Raw genomic sequence first — 16892 nt, 5'->3', positions numbered from 1 at the left:
ATCCTCATGTCACCCCTCTGGTGTGGGTACAGTTATGGTCTAGAGCTATTAAGCAGCTTGTCCAGAGTCGCACAGTGGATGGGCCAGTGTGTGAACCCGAGCACGCTCACTGTTTCATCTGTTCCTTCACCACTGTGCCAGACTGACTTTGCAATCTGCCTCTGCAATCTGCTCAGAATTGCACTTAGGTGAAGAAGATAAGTAAAATTTCCCCATGCAGTGCTCCTGAGCAGAACTCTGTGCCTTCTGCTCAGAAGCTCCTTCCAACCCACAGCTCCTGTCCTTCAGGACCCTCTCCCCCTCTAGCTCTGCCTTCTGCAACTCCCAAACCAGCTCATTGCTTGACTGTCACTTACACATGGCCTGCTCATTCCAGCTCTGGTACATCTGCCCAGAATACCCTCCCCTTCCTAACTCAGCCAAAGTTTAATCCTTCCCTTCTGGGCTCAAGTTCCATGCTCCTGGCTCCATTCCCTGAAGGTCCAGGCCACCCTGACCTCTCCCCTCCTAACCACCAGAAGCACTCACTGCCTCAACCGTGCCTTTTGGAATTTGGTGACACCACATTTTGCAAATCACATACTGCTTCCTGTTTAATACCTGAAAGTCTTATCTTTCAGCAAAACTGACAGCTCCCCTAGGGAAGGAACCAAGTCATACTAATTTCTTGTTTCCCTTCTCAAGTCCCATGCGGTGTGCGGGCATATGCAATTGTACGTCCACCAGGACATATGGGAGAATGGGCTGTCCCTGCTCAATCAAGGGCCACAGGCCATCTCAGACACAGAGAACACGTGTGTTCCCTCCTCACCCCAGTCCACGGTGTAAAACGCAGTGAGCATCTCACAGAATCCTTTCCCATTCCTCCCTACGTGACCATTTGATCTGCTTCCCAGTGAATTGGAGTTTGAGGTTCAAACCCCTCAGTATGGGATAGAAAACATTCCTCAGTCTGGGCCTGTCCCACCTTGCAGGGATGACCAAATTTTTTGTTTTGCCTCAGTCAGCCTCAGTTTCCCTGACGTGTCCCAGTCTCTGCCTGTTGTCTTGGTGTAAGTATTAAGAAAGGCCCCTTTCATTCTCTAAAGTGTCCTGTTTAGACAATAAATAATGCGGTTGCTTTACCTTTCTGCCTACCACTCCCCCAGGGTTCAAATACAAAATGGTATATTATTTGCTGTGAGGGCCTGGAGCTTTCCCATTTTCTCCAACCTTCTGCCTGCCTGGAATGATCAGCTCCCTCCCCCAACCCTATATGTGCACCATCTTTCCTGCCAAAATCCTACAGTGCATTTCCGAGGCCTGCTTCAGTTGCTGAGTTCCCTGGGAAACCTCCCCTCGTTATCTCGCCCGCTCCAGTGATCCTTGTAACTGCATGATTTTTAATGGCACTTACTGTCCTGTATTGTAGCTATTTGCATAGACACCTCATTTCCCTTATTGGGTGGGAAACTCCTGAGAAAGGGCCTAGGAATGTAACAGTTTATCTTCTACATAGTGGCTAACACAATTCCTTATAGATGGTAGACACTTCCTTACATTTTTTAGCTGCGTAACTTAAAACAAGTCACATTTTCTCTGGGCCTCAGTTCTAACATCTGTAAAATACATCATCTCTGTCTCTGTTAGGATCTAACCAGGAAGACAAAAACCATGTTCAAGCATTTAGTGCAGGATAACACAGATGACTGAGCCAAATGGAACAGTGAGGTCACCAGGAGATGAGCATCAGCAGGAAGCCACTATCTCCTGGGTACAGAGACAAAGGGTGGAGGCAGGACTACCAGTCCCAGGTCACAGGTCACAGGGCAGAAGCTGGACCCCTGGTGAGCTGTCTCCTGGGATCTGGAGCTACGAAAAGGCACAGCCACTACTGGAAACGCCACTGGAGGCCGCTTCTTCTCACCCTTCAATCTCCTGCCTGTCTTGGTCAAGTGCAGCAGGAAGCCAGCGATCATGGGAGCCGGGGAGTCGGCACCTCAAGGGGGCAGCCCCAGTGGTACAGAGCCCAAAAGGGGAAGGTCGTGAGTGGGTGAGAGGCACACAGGTCCCAGGAGCGGCCCAGTTCTGTGGTCCCTTTCAGCTCTGCAGATGTGTGGTTCAATCAATCTGTCAGATCCCTGAATAAATTGGTAAGTGATGAGAAATTTTTGAAATGTATCTAACTGCTTGTAGAAAACATGATCAAGGAATTCCCGTGTGTTTCCAGTATTATTATAACTCTTCCATCTCTATGACAGACATAGTTTTGGGGCTTGGAAAAAAACAAAGCCTTTTCTATTCAGTTATTTGGAGTAATTCATTTAAGATTATTGATAGCAGAAGTTAGGCAGGTAAGAAAATACAGACACAGCGTAAGGAAATATTATGACCTTAACCTGGTGCTATGACCAAAGGAAGGACACGGATGTCATCGTGTAATTATTTATTGAGTTGAGCCCTCTCCCCCCTCCCTGCTGCACGGGTAGGCAGGGCTCAGAAACTTCACAGCACCCAAGGGAAAGTGTCGGAGGCCGCCCCACCCCGCACTCCTGGCTGCAGGAGTGAGGACACTGCAGACATTTTGTTCTCAGATCTTGTTTTCTTCCACTGGAAAGTGGAATGCATAATAAAATGGAATGCCTGTGGTGCAGGATGGTGGTTGTATAATGTCTAAAATCCAGGGGGGATTCCAAATCTTACCTCTAGCCAATAGTTTCCGCTTCTTCCCCTACAAGCCCTGTCTTTTAGGGCTCCTGGTCAAGCTGCAGTTAAAATCAGCAATTTTAATATTGCTGGGAGAGTTGTTTGGGAGCAGGGAAATGGCCTCAGGGCAGACAATAAGGGCTAAGGGCTGGGATAAGGCACTTTCAGTCCACACGGAAATACTGATTTTGTTTTTATTTGTGCCGGTGGAATCACCCACATTAATGATCAATAGGTAGATGTATGAAATAATGCATGTGAAAACACAGCACCCTTAGGGTATTATGCTGGTGATTGAAATGTAGGAACTTAAAAGTATATCATTTTTGATGGGTTTGTTGTGCTGGTAGCTAGAGAAAATAAATCACTGTTCTATGTCTTCCCTTCACACTGGTTACATTCTATTCCCTAACCCCTTGTCTTCATATTCCTATTCGATGGGGTAACTAGTCCTGTGGATTTTTGTCCCTCTTAATTCTTACTAACATTTTAACCCTTGTTCCCAAAGCACAAAGTAATGCTAAGTTGGCTGGATCCTGAGGAACTTCCAAGATTACCTCTCCCCCCACCCCAAATTGATGGAAACATCCTCTTCCTGCCTACAATTAAATCACATAGGCCCATGTATTAACCACTGAATCAGAATCCTTGGGGGTAGAGCTCAGACATAGGTCTTCTTTCCACCATGCAAATCAGGGAAAACAAAGAGATTAAGTCATTTGCCTAAGAGAGAACATAAATGATTGTACTGAACAAAACAGACAACCCTCCATGTGAATATCCATCTTGCGGGGTCTAACAGCCAGGTGCTATGCTGTGAGAGGATGCTTTAAAGCTTCCCTTGGCGAATAGCTTAAATCAATGGTTCTCAAAGTGTGTTCCATGGACCTCTGGGGTTCCCTTTAAACCCTTTTGAGGATCACAAGGTCAAAACCTCCAATTTTTATTCTCATAAAAATACTCAAACATTATTTGTCTTTTTCACTGTGTTGACATGTGCACTGATAGTAAAAAGAAATGGAGAATAAATGTCAGTGCCTTAGCATGAATCAAGGCAGTGATCCCAAATTGTATTAGATGTCACAGAGTTCTTCACTGCCATACAGTTACAGTTAAAAACAACAACGAAAAAGTTTTACTTAATAATGTCCTTGATGCATCAGTAAAATTGGCTAATTTTATTTCATCTTCATAACTCAGTAAAAGTCCTTTTAACCCCATGTAATAAAATAAAAATAAGCACAAAGCACTTCTGCTGGGTTTCCTTGCGGTGATGGTTGCCTTGATGGAAAGCACCTGTATGATTGTTTATTGTAAGCTGAACTAGCCACTTTTTTCATGGAGTACAATTTTTTTTTTTTTTTTTACTTGTAAGGGGATCGTAACCCCTGGCTTGGTGTCGTCCGCACCACGCTCAGCCAGTGAGCGCACCAGCCACCCCTATATAGGATCCAAACCTGCGGCCTCAGCGCTACCAGCACTGCACTCTCTTGAGTGAGCCACGGGGCCAGCCCCATGGAGTACAATTTTTACTTGAAAGAACAATGGACAAATGATGGTTATGCATCCTTGGGTGTTTAGCAGACATTTTCTCAAAAATGAACATGTAGGCCTGCCACTTCAAGGAAAACTAAAGGTATCTGTTGCCAGGGATAAAATCCAAATTTTAAAGCTATCATTGCAGTCCCTTCTTTGAACTAGGGACTCCCAGTTTCTTCAAAGATTCTTTCTGCCTCTTTATCTCCTCTAGTTTTGGAATTCTTATTATGTATATGTTGTGAACTTGATTGTGTCCCATAGGTCTCTGAAACTCTGTTCATTTTTCTGCATTCTTTTTTTCCATCTGTTCCTAAGACTGGAAAATCTCAATGGACCATCTTCAAGTTTATTGATTATTTGTTCTGCCCACTCAACTCTGCTGTTGAGCCCTCTAGTAAATTTTTCATTTTGGTTATTATAATTTTCAATTTCAGAATTTCTATCTGGTTCTTATTTGTAATTTCTATGTCTTTATTGAAATATTATCCCCATACTTTCCTTTAACTCTTTAGATATGGTTTTCTTCAATTCTTTGAACATATTTAAAATCAGTAGTTTAACATCTTTGTATAGCAAGTCTAGGGACAGTTTCTATTGAATACTTTTCTCCCCCATGTATAGGTCATACTTTTCGCATGGCCAATAATTTTTTGTTGTAAACTGGACATTTTAAACAATATAATGCGGTAACTATGGAAATCAGATTGTCTCCTCTTCCCAGGGCTTATTGTTGTTATCTGCTTGTTTATTGACTTTTTTGAATTAATTCTTTAAAATCTGTCTACTTTGTTATCTGTGGCCACTGAAGTTTCTACTCAATTAGCTTAGCAGTCAGCTAATGACTGCACAGAGATTTCCTTAGATGCCTGGAACCAATAAATCTCCCAGTTTGTCAAGGGACTCTGTGTGCATGTTGGGGCATGTTTTCAACACTCAGCCAGGTACTTGACAACTCGGCTTTAGCCTTCCCTTCCTGCTAGTAGAGAAACTTAAGGTCAGTTAAATGGGAGAGCTTAGAATTTTCTCAGATCTTTTCTAAGCAAGTGCACAGCACTGGACATGCTCACAGCCTCATGCATGTGCATGAGCTTCGAGATCTCCAGGAATATGTCTGAGCTTTTCAATGACTCCTATGAACATCTCATTCCCTGGCTTTCGTTTTTAAGTTTTTTGGTTAACCTATCATTTGCTCCAATTGTTTTCCACTGCCTCAGGCAGCCATGATGTTAAACAGTTTCCTTTGATTTTTTTTGACAAATGCCCCCACAGAAAAGTTGTTTATACTGGGTAAGCTCTGAGTCAGATCACATAAAGACAATCTTGTGAATGGGGACTTCCAGGAAACCACCGGACAGGTCAAATAATGACAGCTCTTTGGGAACAAGACTTTGCAGGAGCTCCAACTGTGTTCTGTCCCCTCCAGTGGCTGCCAGGTCCCCGGTTTCACTGTGATTGTGGATTCTTGGTTTTCAAGATTACTGTGGAGCTAAGGAGGGGAATCAGGATTAGGGTGAGTTAAAGCACCAAAAATTCACTGCTCTTTCCAAGATTCTGTTGTTTTTCTTGAATAAATGCTCCCTGGATTGCCTTAGATTAATTGCCAAAGCTCTGAAAAAGTTGATTCAGATGAGTTTGCCAGTGTTATTGTTGCATTTATAGAGAAGAGAATTTTCAGAGGTCCTTACTCTGACATTTTTGCTGATGTCCTCCTCTCTTCTACTCTCTACCATACAACTTAGCACAAAATTGACCCATATTGTTCTCTGATAAATTAATATTGATATTACTTCCCTCTGTGGCATTTTGGAAAATTTGTGTCCTTTGTCAGAAGTTTGACAGTTTCCCAATACTTCAAAATTGTTCTGAAAACATCAGAACATACTAACATATTAACATATTATGTTATAACACATTAATGAATGTGATTTGAAAAAATATTGTACAATGAAATGGATTAACATTTGGAAGTTCTCATAAAGCAAGTTTTTTTCAAATGACCAATATGTGATGTTACAAAATCATGCATGGGTAAAAGACACATTTAAAATGCAATATAGACCAATGGATTTTACGTAGCAAGTATGGAAAGTTCACTGCTGTGGTTTCAGATCCCACATTGCAACCAATCTTCATATAGTATCAAAGAAAAATATCTGCAATCAGAATAAAAGGCTATTAAAGTGCTTCTTCGTTCTCCAACTACATATCTGCATGAGGCCAGTTTTTCTTCACATACTTCAACCAAAACAATGTATTGCACTACGCTGAATGCAGAAGCAATTACAAAATCCCAGATGTCTTCTATTAAGCCCAATATTTAAAATATATGGAATAATGTAAAACAATGTCACTATTGTAAAATTTTACTTTGTTTTGGAAAATATAGTTATTTTCTGTAAAAAAATGTTATTTATGCTAACATGTAGTGAATTTATTTTTATTTTAAAATAAATGAATAAATGTTTAAATTTTTTTCTGTTTTAATTTTACGATGGTAAATATTGATAGATATAACCCATGTAAACAAAAATTTGCTGGAGTCTTCAATTATTTTTAAGAGTATGAGGAGTCCTGATGCCAAAATGTTTTCAGAATCTTTGGTTTAGACCAATTTTGAGGGTTCAAACTCTGAAGAAGCCCTGTCCACTTAAGGTGACATGGGGCTCTTTTTCTTTAATAAGGAAATTATTAATTTAGAAGGAACGTAGAGAATTGAAGCAAGACTTTCACAGCAGGGTGAAGGAATGCTACTGCTTCCCTCAGCCACATACAAGGAGGAAGCTCGACTAATTGTTCAGGGAATCTTTTCCCGGACAGCTTTGCATTCCTGTGAAATCACTGTGGGGCATGCAGGTCTCTCTGCCAGCGTCTTGCAATGATTTAATGCCCCAATCTACTCACACTATTTTAACTGCTACCATTGAAGTCCCTTCTATGAACTCCCTGCCCCTCTGGGTTGTGCCGTACAGCTTGGCACAGAACTGACTCATAAGGTTCTCTGAGAAATTAATAGTGTTTCCTTCGGTTGGGCTGAATGTGATATCTCAGGCATCTTGACACCTCAGCTCTTAACATAATGTCAGGTACCAGCACATACTCTACACAAGTTTGCCGATTACTGATCACAATGAAGACCTAAGACAGAAACACTTATGTGAATACATTCTTTGCAAAATGATCTCTCTACATACTGTCATTTCCTTTCTCTGAATGTTCATTTTCTAACAGCACATACGGAGCCAGGTTGCAGGGTCAGAAGCCTCTGGTTTCTTATCCCAGCTCTACAGCTCATTAGCTTTGTCACTTTGGGAAAATTCTTCAGCTTCTTTGAGCCTCAGTTTTGCAGATGGGGCATAGGTAGACATTGTTTAACACAGGAGGCAACAAATGCTGGTTTCTTGCCTGATTTTCTCCCCCTCTTCTTTAGGATGCTTAGAGATAATTATCAAGGACTTGTCAACCCCACATCATAATTCTCTCAGAGGCATTCATTAGCCAGTGAGAAGTTAATTATACTTAATCCAGTTTCTTTCCCTCTTAGTGTACTTAGGATGGATTGTAAATCTCATATTAACTAAAACACGTGTTCCATAAAATTATCCATCACTAAATCATAACAATCTCTCATCTGTTTAGTCACTAAGAAGTTAAATATATTAAATCCAATTTTTTCTCTCTCTCTCTCTCTTTTTTTTTTTCCGCCCTTGGCTGGCTGGTATGGGGATCTGAACCTGTGATCTTGGTATTTAAAGCTGAGCACTAACCAAATTATCTAACTGGCCCCCCATTAAACCCAATTATTTTCTTTGTATTTTCTAAAATTCTTTTTGCTTTTTCTCCTTGATTCTTGAGAGTCACCTGTTTCTCTAATTTACTGCTCATTTTACCTGGCCCTTTGTGCCTTTCAGCCTTATTTTCTTCTCTTTATCTCTCTTCTGTCCACACATGTCATATTACCTTCAGGGCAGGTGGTTTCTCTGGCAGAGGACTCATGGTCTGGATAGGTCAGGAAACCTGGGTTACTTGGGATTTTCCAGTATTCCATAGTGATCGTTTATGTTCCCTGTAAGCTCTTAACAGGCCAAATCTCCAAGAATTAACTGAAGGTGTTCATGAAGGGAGTGATGGGGTTATGTGAAACTATAGCAAACGTCACTTTTCTTCAGCTGAAAAGATTCAGCTTTAACTGAAAAGACCTAAGCCTAATTGATAATGACAAGAATATCCCCAATGGTAGACCAAGAATTTATGTCAGAAGGCTTTGGGATCTTTAAAAGCAGATTCACAGGCCCTTTATCCAGGGATTTTGGTTTGAGAATTTAAAATAGGGTTTCCTGATTCTTCTGCGTGCTTCTTGAAAACCAGAGGCAACTCGGTCTCGGCACTCCCACATTCTTAGAGAATACATCCGGCATAAAGTTTCTGCCTTGTAAAGCCCTTTCACACTGACTTTCTCATTTGAACTCAGAATGAGCTTGTGAAATAGACAGGAGCAGGCACTGTTTCCCCCAGGAAATTCAGTCTTATCTCCCCATGCTGTGGGCCAAAGCAAAGCCAGTTATCAGCTATGGGTCAGCCTTGGCCAAGCACAGCCACCCTCGAATGGCTTCTACCTGGGAGCCAGGTTACCAACTAAACAAGACATTATTGAAATTGGAGTTAGTCTCTGACTTCTGAAAATGAGGACTATGAGCAGGCAAAGGGGTCCCTGCAGTGAGGAGGAGGAAGGATAAGGAGACTGTGTTGCAGCTGTCTGTGTCCCGAGTTAGATATTTGTGCATGTTTTACATAGAGAACAGTCAATACAGATATAAGCATTGCTTCTGAGTCCAAGCCAGACTCACAGCTCCTGCCTTCTGAAAACGGTTGTTGACTTCTGAGCTGGGGGATGCACAGAGGGAAGTCAACAATATTATAATTACAATGAGGTCCAATGAGATAAATAAGAGCGCAACTTATAAAACAAGTGTGACAAGTTTTTATCAGGACCACAGAGCCTGGGGAAGGGTCCTGGTGGGAAAGGAGTCAGTAGAGCATGGCAGGCACCAGCCACCTCCATGAGGCTCCTGTCAACAAAGGGGGAGCCACAGGAGAGCCATCCTCCCAGGACAGGGACAGCAGGCTCAGGCTGATCCAGGATTCTGTTCCTCACCTGCCTGACCACAGCCGAACACTTGGCTTGATCTATGTTAGTCAGGATGACATGTGGACATGGGTTCCCAGCCAGTCCATGGGCTGTGGTTTAGACATTCATACACATAATCCTACCGTGGCGTCGTCTTTACAGCCTTCTGGCAAGAACCACACCTTTTTATAATGGTCTTACACAGGGCTATTGCTTACACTGTTCTATCACACAAAGTAGAATGAATATTTTACTTATTTGTTTATAATGTCTCACTCCAGAAAAATAGAGCTTTTTCAAGTTCTCTTAATGTAGAAATGACTTAAAATAAGAGGAGAAACTAGAACATAAAACATTTTCCCCATTCATCTAAGTCATGCTCAGCATTTTCAATCAGGGGTAAGATTGTGGAAAATGCTCTAAGGAAAAATGCTGAGCTTCCCAGGGTTCTCAGCCTAAGGGGTAGACGGAGACCTGAGGCCGTTTGCCTCTGACCACAAGCCCTTTGCCAGGGAAACCACAGATCTCCTTGAGTGTGCAGTAAGACTGTGGTCATTTTCTCTGTGTGTCATGACATGAAAAATGTTGGCATGCATGCACAATCACCACAAACTCACCTGTGTATTCGCTTCATCCTAGCTGTACCAGAAATGATGCTGCTGTTTATCAAATCTCGGCTAAAAACTGTTCTGGAATGATCTGCTGCTCTGCTTCCATTGAGGTCGAGTGCTCATTGGAGAACCCACAGCTCTCTCCTAACCTGAAAGATGACAGGAACACAGGTTGGAAATATGAAACAGAGGCAAGTGAGGGGAAAAGCACAAATGGCATTGATAAGAAGGAACATCCTTTTAAGGAAGCAGACAGTGTCTCCCCAGGTGCTCCCACGCCATTTGATTCCTGTCCCCTCAAATTCAACTGTTTACGCTCACTCCAGTTATCGGCCAGTAATGACACTAGTGCAGCCAGTTCTGAAGCCCCCTCGGATGTTAACGGAACAAAGCAAACTGAACAGGCTGAGGATCCGAATACCACAGAGGAAACTGCAGATGGGTCGCTTCTCCTTCATTCAAGCAATACTCCTGAAAAACAAGATGTTTGTCACCACAGGCCAGCACATTCCAAAGTACCAAGGTTGGTAGGTGGTGGCCTAAGCAATGACAGCCCTAATGATGAAGCCTTATACTCTAGTCATCAGAGTCCCAAAGTGCAGAAATACATCAGCTTCAGCCAACCGCTCTCCGAGGCGACGGCCTGCATTTCCCCAGGTGACAGTGCCAGGGTCAACAAGCAACTCGGCCCACAGGTTTCCAGCAAAGACACTGACGGTGACTATGAGCTTTGCCCAGAGATAACCCTAACCTACATGGAAGAATTTTCAGATGATGACCTGGAGTATCTGGAATGTTCCGACGTTATGACAGATTACACTAATGCAGTTTGGCAAAGGAACCTGCAGGGGACTGAGCATGTTTTTTTATTAGAAAGCGATGACGAAGAGATGGAATTCAGTGAGCATGGCCTGGGTGGGTGTGGGCACTTCCTCAGTGAAATGGGTTGCGGGCCTCGGGTGTCGGATGACACTGAGTCTATGGGCGCCACCACTGGCTTCTGTGGTTATCACTCACGGCCCCAAGAAGTGGGGACAAGGAACAGCAGAGCCTGCATGCACGGCCCCTTATCCTCACAAACAGGGATGACTCTTACGTTGGGACCTCACCAGGATGGAACATCTACGGTGACAGAACAGGGGAGATATAAACTCCCTGCTTCTTCTGAGGCTGCTGAAAATGATTATCCAGGAATTCAAGGAGACAGAGATAGCCACCAAGCAGGAGAGGAATTCTCCAGTGACCATCTGCTAAACATGGATAAAGCAGCGACAGAGACCCAGAGGAAGCCCTTGTCTGGTGAGTTAGAAAAATCAGGGATGAGCCAGTTTTTGGAGATGGCTGAGAAGAGAGAAGGGGAAAAGGGCTTGTGGAGTAAGAGGGGCCTACAGACACCTGCCAGGGGGAGGCGACCAGGAATTAAGGGAAAACCCAAGAAGCTGAATGCCAACCTAAAAGAGAGTGCAACAGCAAGCAGCCTTAATCTTCTCCGTCCCAAAGGACTTGCTAAGCACCCGCTAACCCGGAGTGGTGAAAGAGAGACTCCTCATGCCAAAGCAGGAGCTGCTGATTGGAATTCCCACTTCCATGCAGGAGAATGTGCCCCTTCAACCCAGGCAGAGCAAGAAGTGGAAACCCTCCAAACTCCAACAGACTCACTCCCCAAAGCAGGGGACGCTGGCTTCAAGGGAGAAGGGATGCAGGTTAATAACCTATTTGAAACAAGCCAGTTTCCAGACCCAGGTAATCGTCCTCAGGTAAGACTCCTCTTTTTAAAAAATTACAAGATAAAAGGCATTTGAAGGTGTGTGTACGTGTTTTCCTGCACATGACATTCACGACTGCTGTAGCCTAATGTAAATCAAAAGTCCCCCAGTACCATCAGGGTACTTGTGAATGACAGCTGCTGCTGCTGCTGCTAGGAAGGAAATCTGGTTTTGAAAAAAGGCCCAGATAAATCCTAAGCCATCCTAATTATAGCAAAAGACTGATAGAAGTAAGAGGCACTAATGGGATTCTGGACAGCTGGAAAAAGAAATCTGATATTTTGTCTACTGCATGTGTTTTACTAGGCAATGTCACTATTCAGAAAGTTTCTCAAGCAACTGTTTTGGGTGTAGTCTTTAAAGGAAAAAAAACTTTCTTTTTAGCCATTTTGGGGGGTTACTTTGAAAATGATGGGTTTTGGCTTTAATCAGAATTCAAAATACAGATGAAAGATTTCAAGGTGTCTGAAAGACTTGTAGAATTCATTCTGTGATGCTGGAGAAAGATTTGCTATGCTGGTGGATGTTTTTGTTTGGATGTTTGTTTTATTTTGTTTTTCTTAAACCACAGAGTATAAAAGAGGCTAAGAAAATACTGCGAGGAAATAAATTTGTTTTCTCCTTTTACTCATTTGGGGGTGTAAACAGTTTTAAAGCATTCCAAATGGGCTTTGGAATGATGCTGTGCTATGGCCAAGATTTGATTTTTGTAAATAAGTACCTAATAAAAGTTATTTATCAGTTGTTTTTAGTACACTTTGTGTTCCCCTCGCCCACGATCTTGTAGTAGGAACCTAGTATGATTTTTATAAAAGACAATAAATACTCCAAAAAAATTCCCCAAATGCAAAGTTATTTAACTGTCTCTGTGAAAAAATAAAAAATTGATACATTGATTTTTAAAGACCCAGTTATAAAATAGCTCCAGATCTGAGGAAGCTTTTGGCTGAGCAAATTATTCTGTTCTCCTGGCCCCATGAGCCAGACAAAAGCCACATTGCCACATTTATGCTTTACTGTTTGCAGGACAGCCAACTTTATCCCATCTAGTTCTTTAAAACACATGCCACTTAGCAGCTCACGTGCCAATGACCACAGATTCATGCTCGAGATAAGTTTAGGGAGGTAGTTTGGCCAAATGTTAATACAAAATAAAGTGACAGTGTTAATCTCTTCATGTCAATAAGCATTTCCTCTTTTGTTCATGAAATGCTCTTCCTTGCTCAGCTAAGTGCCTTTTTGCTGTCATTTATCCACTTAGAGTGACTCACTGGACAAATTATTTTCATTATAAAGGTTGGGGAGGAGATGAAGCAGCCTAAAATGAGTAAGTAGAAGGGAAGCGAGTACTGACGATAGTTTTAGACACAGCACTGTGGGAAGCAATTTCTGGCTCCGCCAACTGCCAAAAATTTCAAGAAGGTGAAAGAAGAAGTCCCCTTTGTCGTCCTCAGCTTGTGCCCTAAACTGAATTCTGAGCTGCAAAGCCTCAGTGGCTAGCAGGATCACTGGTTTCCCGGCAATGCAGCTACATAAAACGGGCCACCTCTGGGGCCAGCATGCCTGTCTCCTGCACCCTGTTGCAGTTCTTAGGGAACTCTCTTGCTTACATGCTCACATACACATGTTCATGAATACATACCCACCCCCCACCAGCTACCAGCTCAAGGTCCAACCTGTGATTTGTGGTGTGACTAAGGCAATTATCTCAGAACCATGAACATTACTGTTCAGAGAGCAATACAAAGAGCTCGCATTTTCTGCGGGTAGCAGGACCACATCTCACCTTGCAGTGATCAGCAGCAAAGCTGACCTCTCACTTGAGGGACAACCAGAAACATGAATGGAAGCTGTACATTTACAAGCAGTTCTGTGCAACCCGAAGTGACAAATATGATCTCTGTATCTGTGGCATTTATCTTCCTTTAACTAAAGCAGGAAAATTTTGCCATGGGGATTGCAGTATTTGAGAAGGCAAATTCTTTTACCCAGGCAAAAAGTTACTATTTAATTGTAGGAGATGTGTGTATTTCTCACAAACATATAAAATTTAGCCAAATTTACAGCAGATAACTAATGATCATTGTAAACATGAAACAGAAACAATGGGGGTCGCTGGAAACTAAATGCAACTTTATAATAGTGTTCAAAAAAGAAAAGGATTGGTGAATCGTTTCATAACGAAGGCAAAAGACATTAATATTAATAAATTTGCCCACTCTTGAGCCTTGCCTGATTCACTTACCTTCAGGTGTCTTTTTGTAGCAACAGTGACCAGCAGCTTATCTTTTAGCATGTTATCTTCATCTGCATATTGCTTTTAGCATTCTGAGAAACATTCCATATCTCTTATTTTCTGTTTTAGGAACAAGGCTTTACTGTAGAATATCTCCTGCCTAAACATATGTCTCCAAGTATGCTTCCTTCCTGTCTTTCCTTGTCTTTTACAACGCAACACCATCTTGTGATGATTTGTCTAGAAATAGTACTTACCGAGGCTAGGATTGGAAAGCCCCCAGTTTCTCTACATTTATGGAAGGTTCCAAAGTTGATCTCTGTTTAGGAGTGGAAAACAGAGAGGGTACCCCAGGCTAACTTGAATCATCTTCAAGGGTCATACTGCCAACACTTCACCTTGGTTTTGAGCTCACTTTCCTGATCTAGCTCAGAGGCAAGGCCTGACAATCTGCCCATCTTAAGTTTCCTTGTAGCCACATTGGAGTAAGATCATTCTAGCTCTTAAATCAGAAGTGCTGTGCCTGTCCTTCTGCATAGCTGCGCAGCTTCGCTCCAGAGAGATTTGCATTTCTGCTTGGGGTCGTGGGATCATAAGTGTACAGTATGAAAACGCGTTATTAGGTTCTGGTAGTTATCGATCTTCCCGATCAGGAATCAGCACTAAGCATAGAAGGTGAGCTCCATGATGAGGGAGAATTTGTTCACTGCGTTTTGTTCACTGGTCCATCCCAAGTCCCTGGAGTAGTGCCTGTTACATAGTAGGCACTCAATCATTGGCTGAATAAGTCGCTGTACAATACTAGATGAAATGCCAAGTGCAGTCAGATTTGAAGCTAATCATCATTGGTCTGGACCACTTTATGGCTTTTATTTTCCTGAGCACATTCTTTGGTCACCTTTACATGAAAGAGGATGCTGCCAACTCTGCACTAATAGGACATGCTTCCTGGTGCTCTTTTGGCCCTGGGAATGGATTGATTTGTTCTAAACCACCCACAACCTGCACTTGGGTTCCCTTGTGAATGCTGTGACTCACATAAAACTTTGGCTTTATTAGTGCTTTTAAAAAAAATTTTTTTTTAATTTCTCACGAATTGCTAATTAGATTCAGGAAGATCTTACCACATTTACCTAGCACTCAAGACCTCCCACCATTTGCCTCTGTCTATCTCTGAGAGGCAAGGCTAGAGTACACACCAGTTTCCTCATCTGAAAAATGAAAGCGTTTTCTCAGACATGTGGTGGGTTGTCCACCTTCTTGTCTGGAATACCTTCACCTGCCTTGCTACTGGCTCAGTCCACCAGCTGCTTCAAGGCCTGGATCTTGCAAGATGCTTCAAACGGTTCTCCTCACCCCTAACTAGGATTTCTCTTTTCAGAGAAACCCAGAGAATTCTCGTCCTCATTCTTTGTAAAATGTAGTGGGCTCCAGACCTGAACTTGGTTCCTGCCTTACCACTTCCCAACTCTGCAGCCCTGGGGAAAATTATATAAGCTCTCCCAGCCCCTGTTTCCTCATCTATAAAACAGAAATAATAATACTTCAAGGATGTTTTAAGAATTAAAGTTTTGCAATGCAAAATGCTCAGCACAGTGCCTATCTGCAGTTAACATTTAATAAGTATTAGTTTTGTTGTCATTTTAATTTTGTTTATTATATACCTTCTGAATACATATGTCCTTTCTATATTAAAGACTTGAGGGCTGGCTGCAAATGTTTTTATATCCGTCTTTTAATTGAAATTTTTATTGAGCTAATTGTACACTCACATGCAATTGTAAGAAATAATACAGAGAGATGGCCATACACTTTGCCCAGGTTCCCCAATGGTAACATTTTGCCAAACTATAGTATAATATCACAACCAGGATATTGACACTGATCCAGTCTACTGATCTTATTCAGATTTCTCCAGTTTTGCTTGTACTCATGTGTGTGTATTAAGATCTATAGACATTTACCACCTGCCTTGGTTCCTGTGTCCACCACCAGCATCAAGATATTGAACGGCTCCATCACCATGAAGATCCCTTGCATTGCCTTTAATAACCACACCCACCTCCCTCATGCCCTCTCCCTTCTCTACCCTTGGCAATTACTAATCTGTCCTCCAATTCTAAAATTTTGTCACTTCAAAAAATGTCATATAAATGGAATCATACAGTATATAACCTTTTGGGACTGGTTGTTTTCACTCAGCAGAATTCCCAGAGATTCGTGTGTATCAAAAGTTCATTCCTTCTTATAGCTGAGTAGTTTTCCAGGGTATAGGTCTACCACAGTTTGTTTAATCATTCACTGGATGAAGGACATTTGGGCTTATTCCAAACAGTTTTTTTGCTGTTTCTAATAAAGCATTTATGTATAGGTTTCTATGTGAAAATACACGATTTCTCTGGGACCAATGCCCAGGAGTGCAGTTGCTAGGTCACATGATAGTTACATATCTAGTTTTTAAAGAAACTGCCCAGTTTTCCAGGAGGGCTGTACCATTTTACATTCCCATCAGCAGTATATGAGTGATCCAGTTACTCTACATCCTTGACAGAATTTGGTGTTGTCACTATTTTTTATCCTGGCCATTCTAATATGTGTGCAGTGGTATCTCATTGTTTTTTAATTTGCATTTCCCTAATGGCTAATGACATTAAACATTTTTTTCTTATGCTATTTTCCAACAGTATATCCTCTTTGATAAAATATCTGTTAAATCCATTTTCTAATTGGATTATTTGTTTTTTTAAGTTTGAGTTTTGAGAGTTCTCTATATTCTCTATATATTCTAGACACCAGTCCTTTGTTGGTTTGCAAACATTTTCTCCTAGACTACAGCCTGCCTTTTCATCCTTTTTACATGGGCTTTCACAGAGCACTTTAAATTTTGAATAGAACCAATTTATCAATTTGTCAATTTCCTTTTATGGATC

The 16892-nt window shown here is 42.0% G+C and overlaps 1 protein-coding gene across 1 annotated transcript in view; it reads left to right on the top strand.

Moving 5' to 3' along the window:
• Nucleotides 1-1956: 1956 nt before the first annotated feature.
• The window catches only part of ALPK2 (alpha kinase 2), an 88404-nt gene continuing 73468 nt past the window's right edge, over nt 1957-16892 (top strand). The window contains exons 1-2 of the mRNA XM_063076688.1: nt 1957-2024; nt 9989-11717. Of these exons, the coding sequence (XP_062932758.1) occupies nt 1957-2024; nt 9989-11717 (1797 nt within the window). The remainder of the gene's footprint in view (nt 2025-9988; nt 11718-16892) is intronic.

This window comes from Cynocephalus volans, chromosome 13 (assembly GCF_027409185.1).
Source record: "Cynocephalus volans isolate mCynVol1 chromosome 13, mCynVol1.pri, whole genome shotgun sequence".
Lineage (NCBI taxonomy): Eukaryota > Metazoa > Chordata > Mammalia > Dermoptera > Cynocephalidae > Cynocephalus > Cynocephalus volans.
This window is presented reverse-complemented; position numbering and strand designations above follow the sequence as displayed.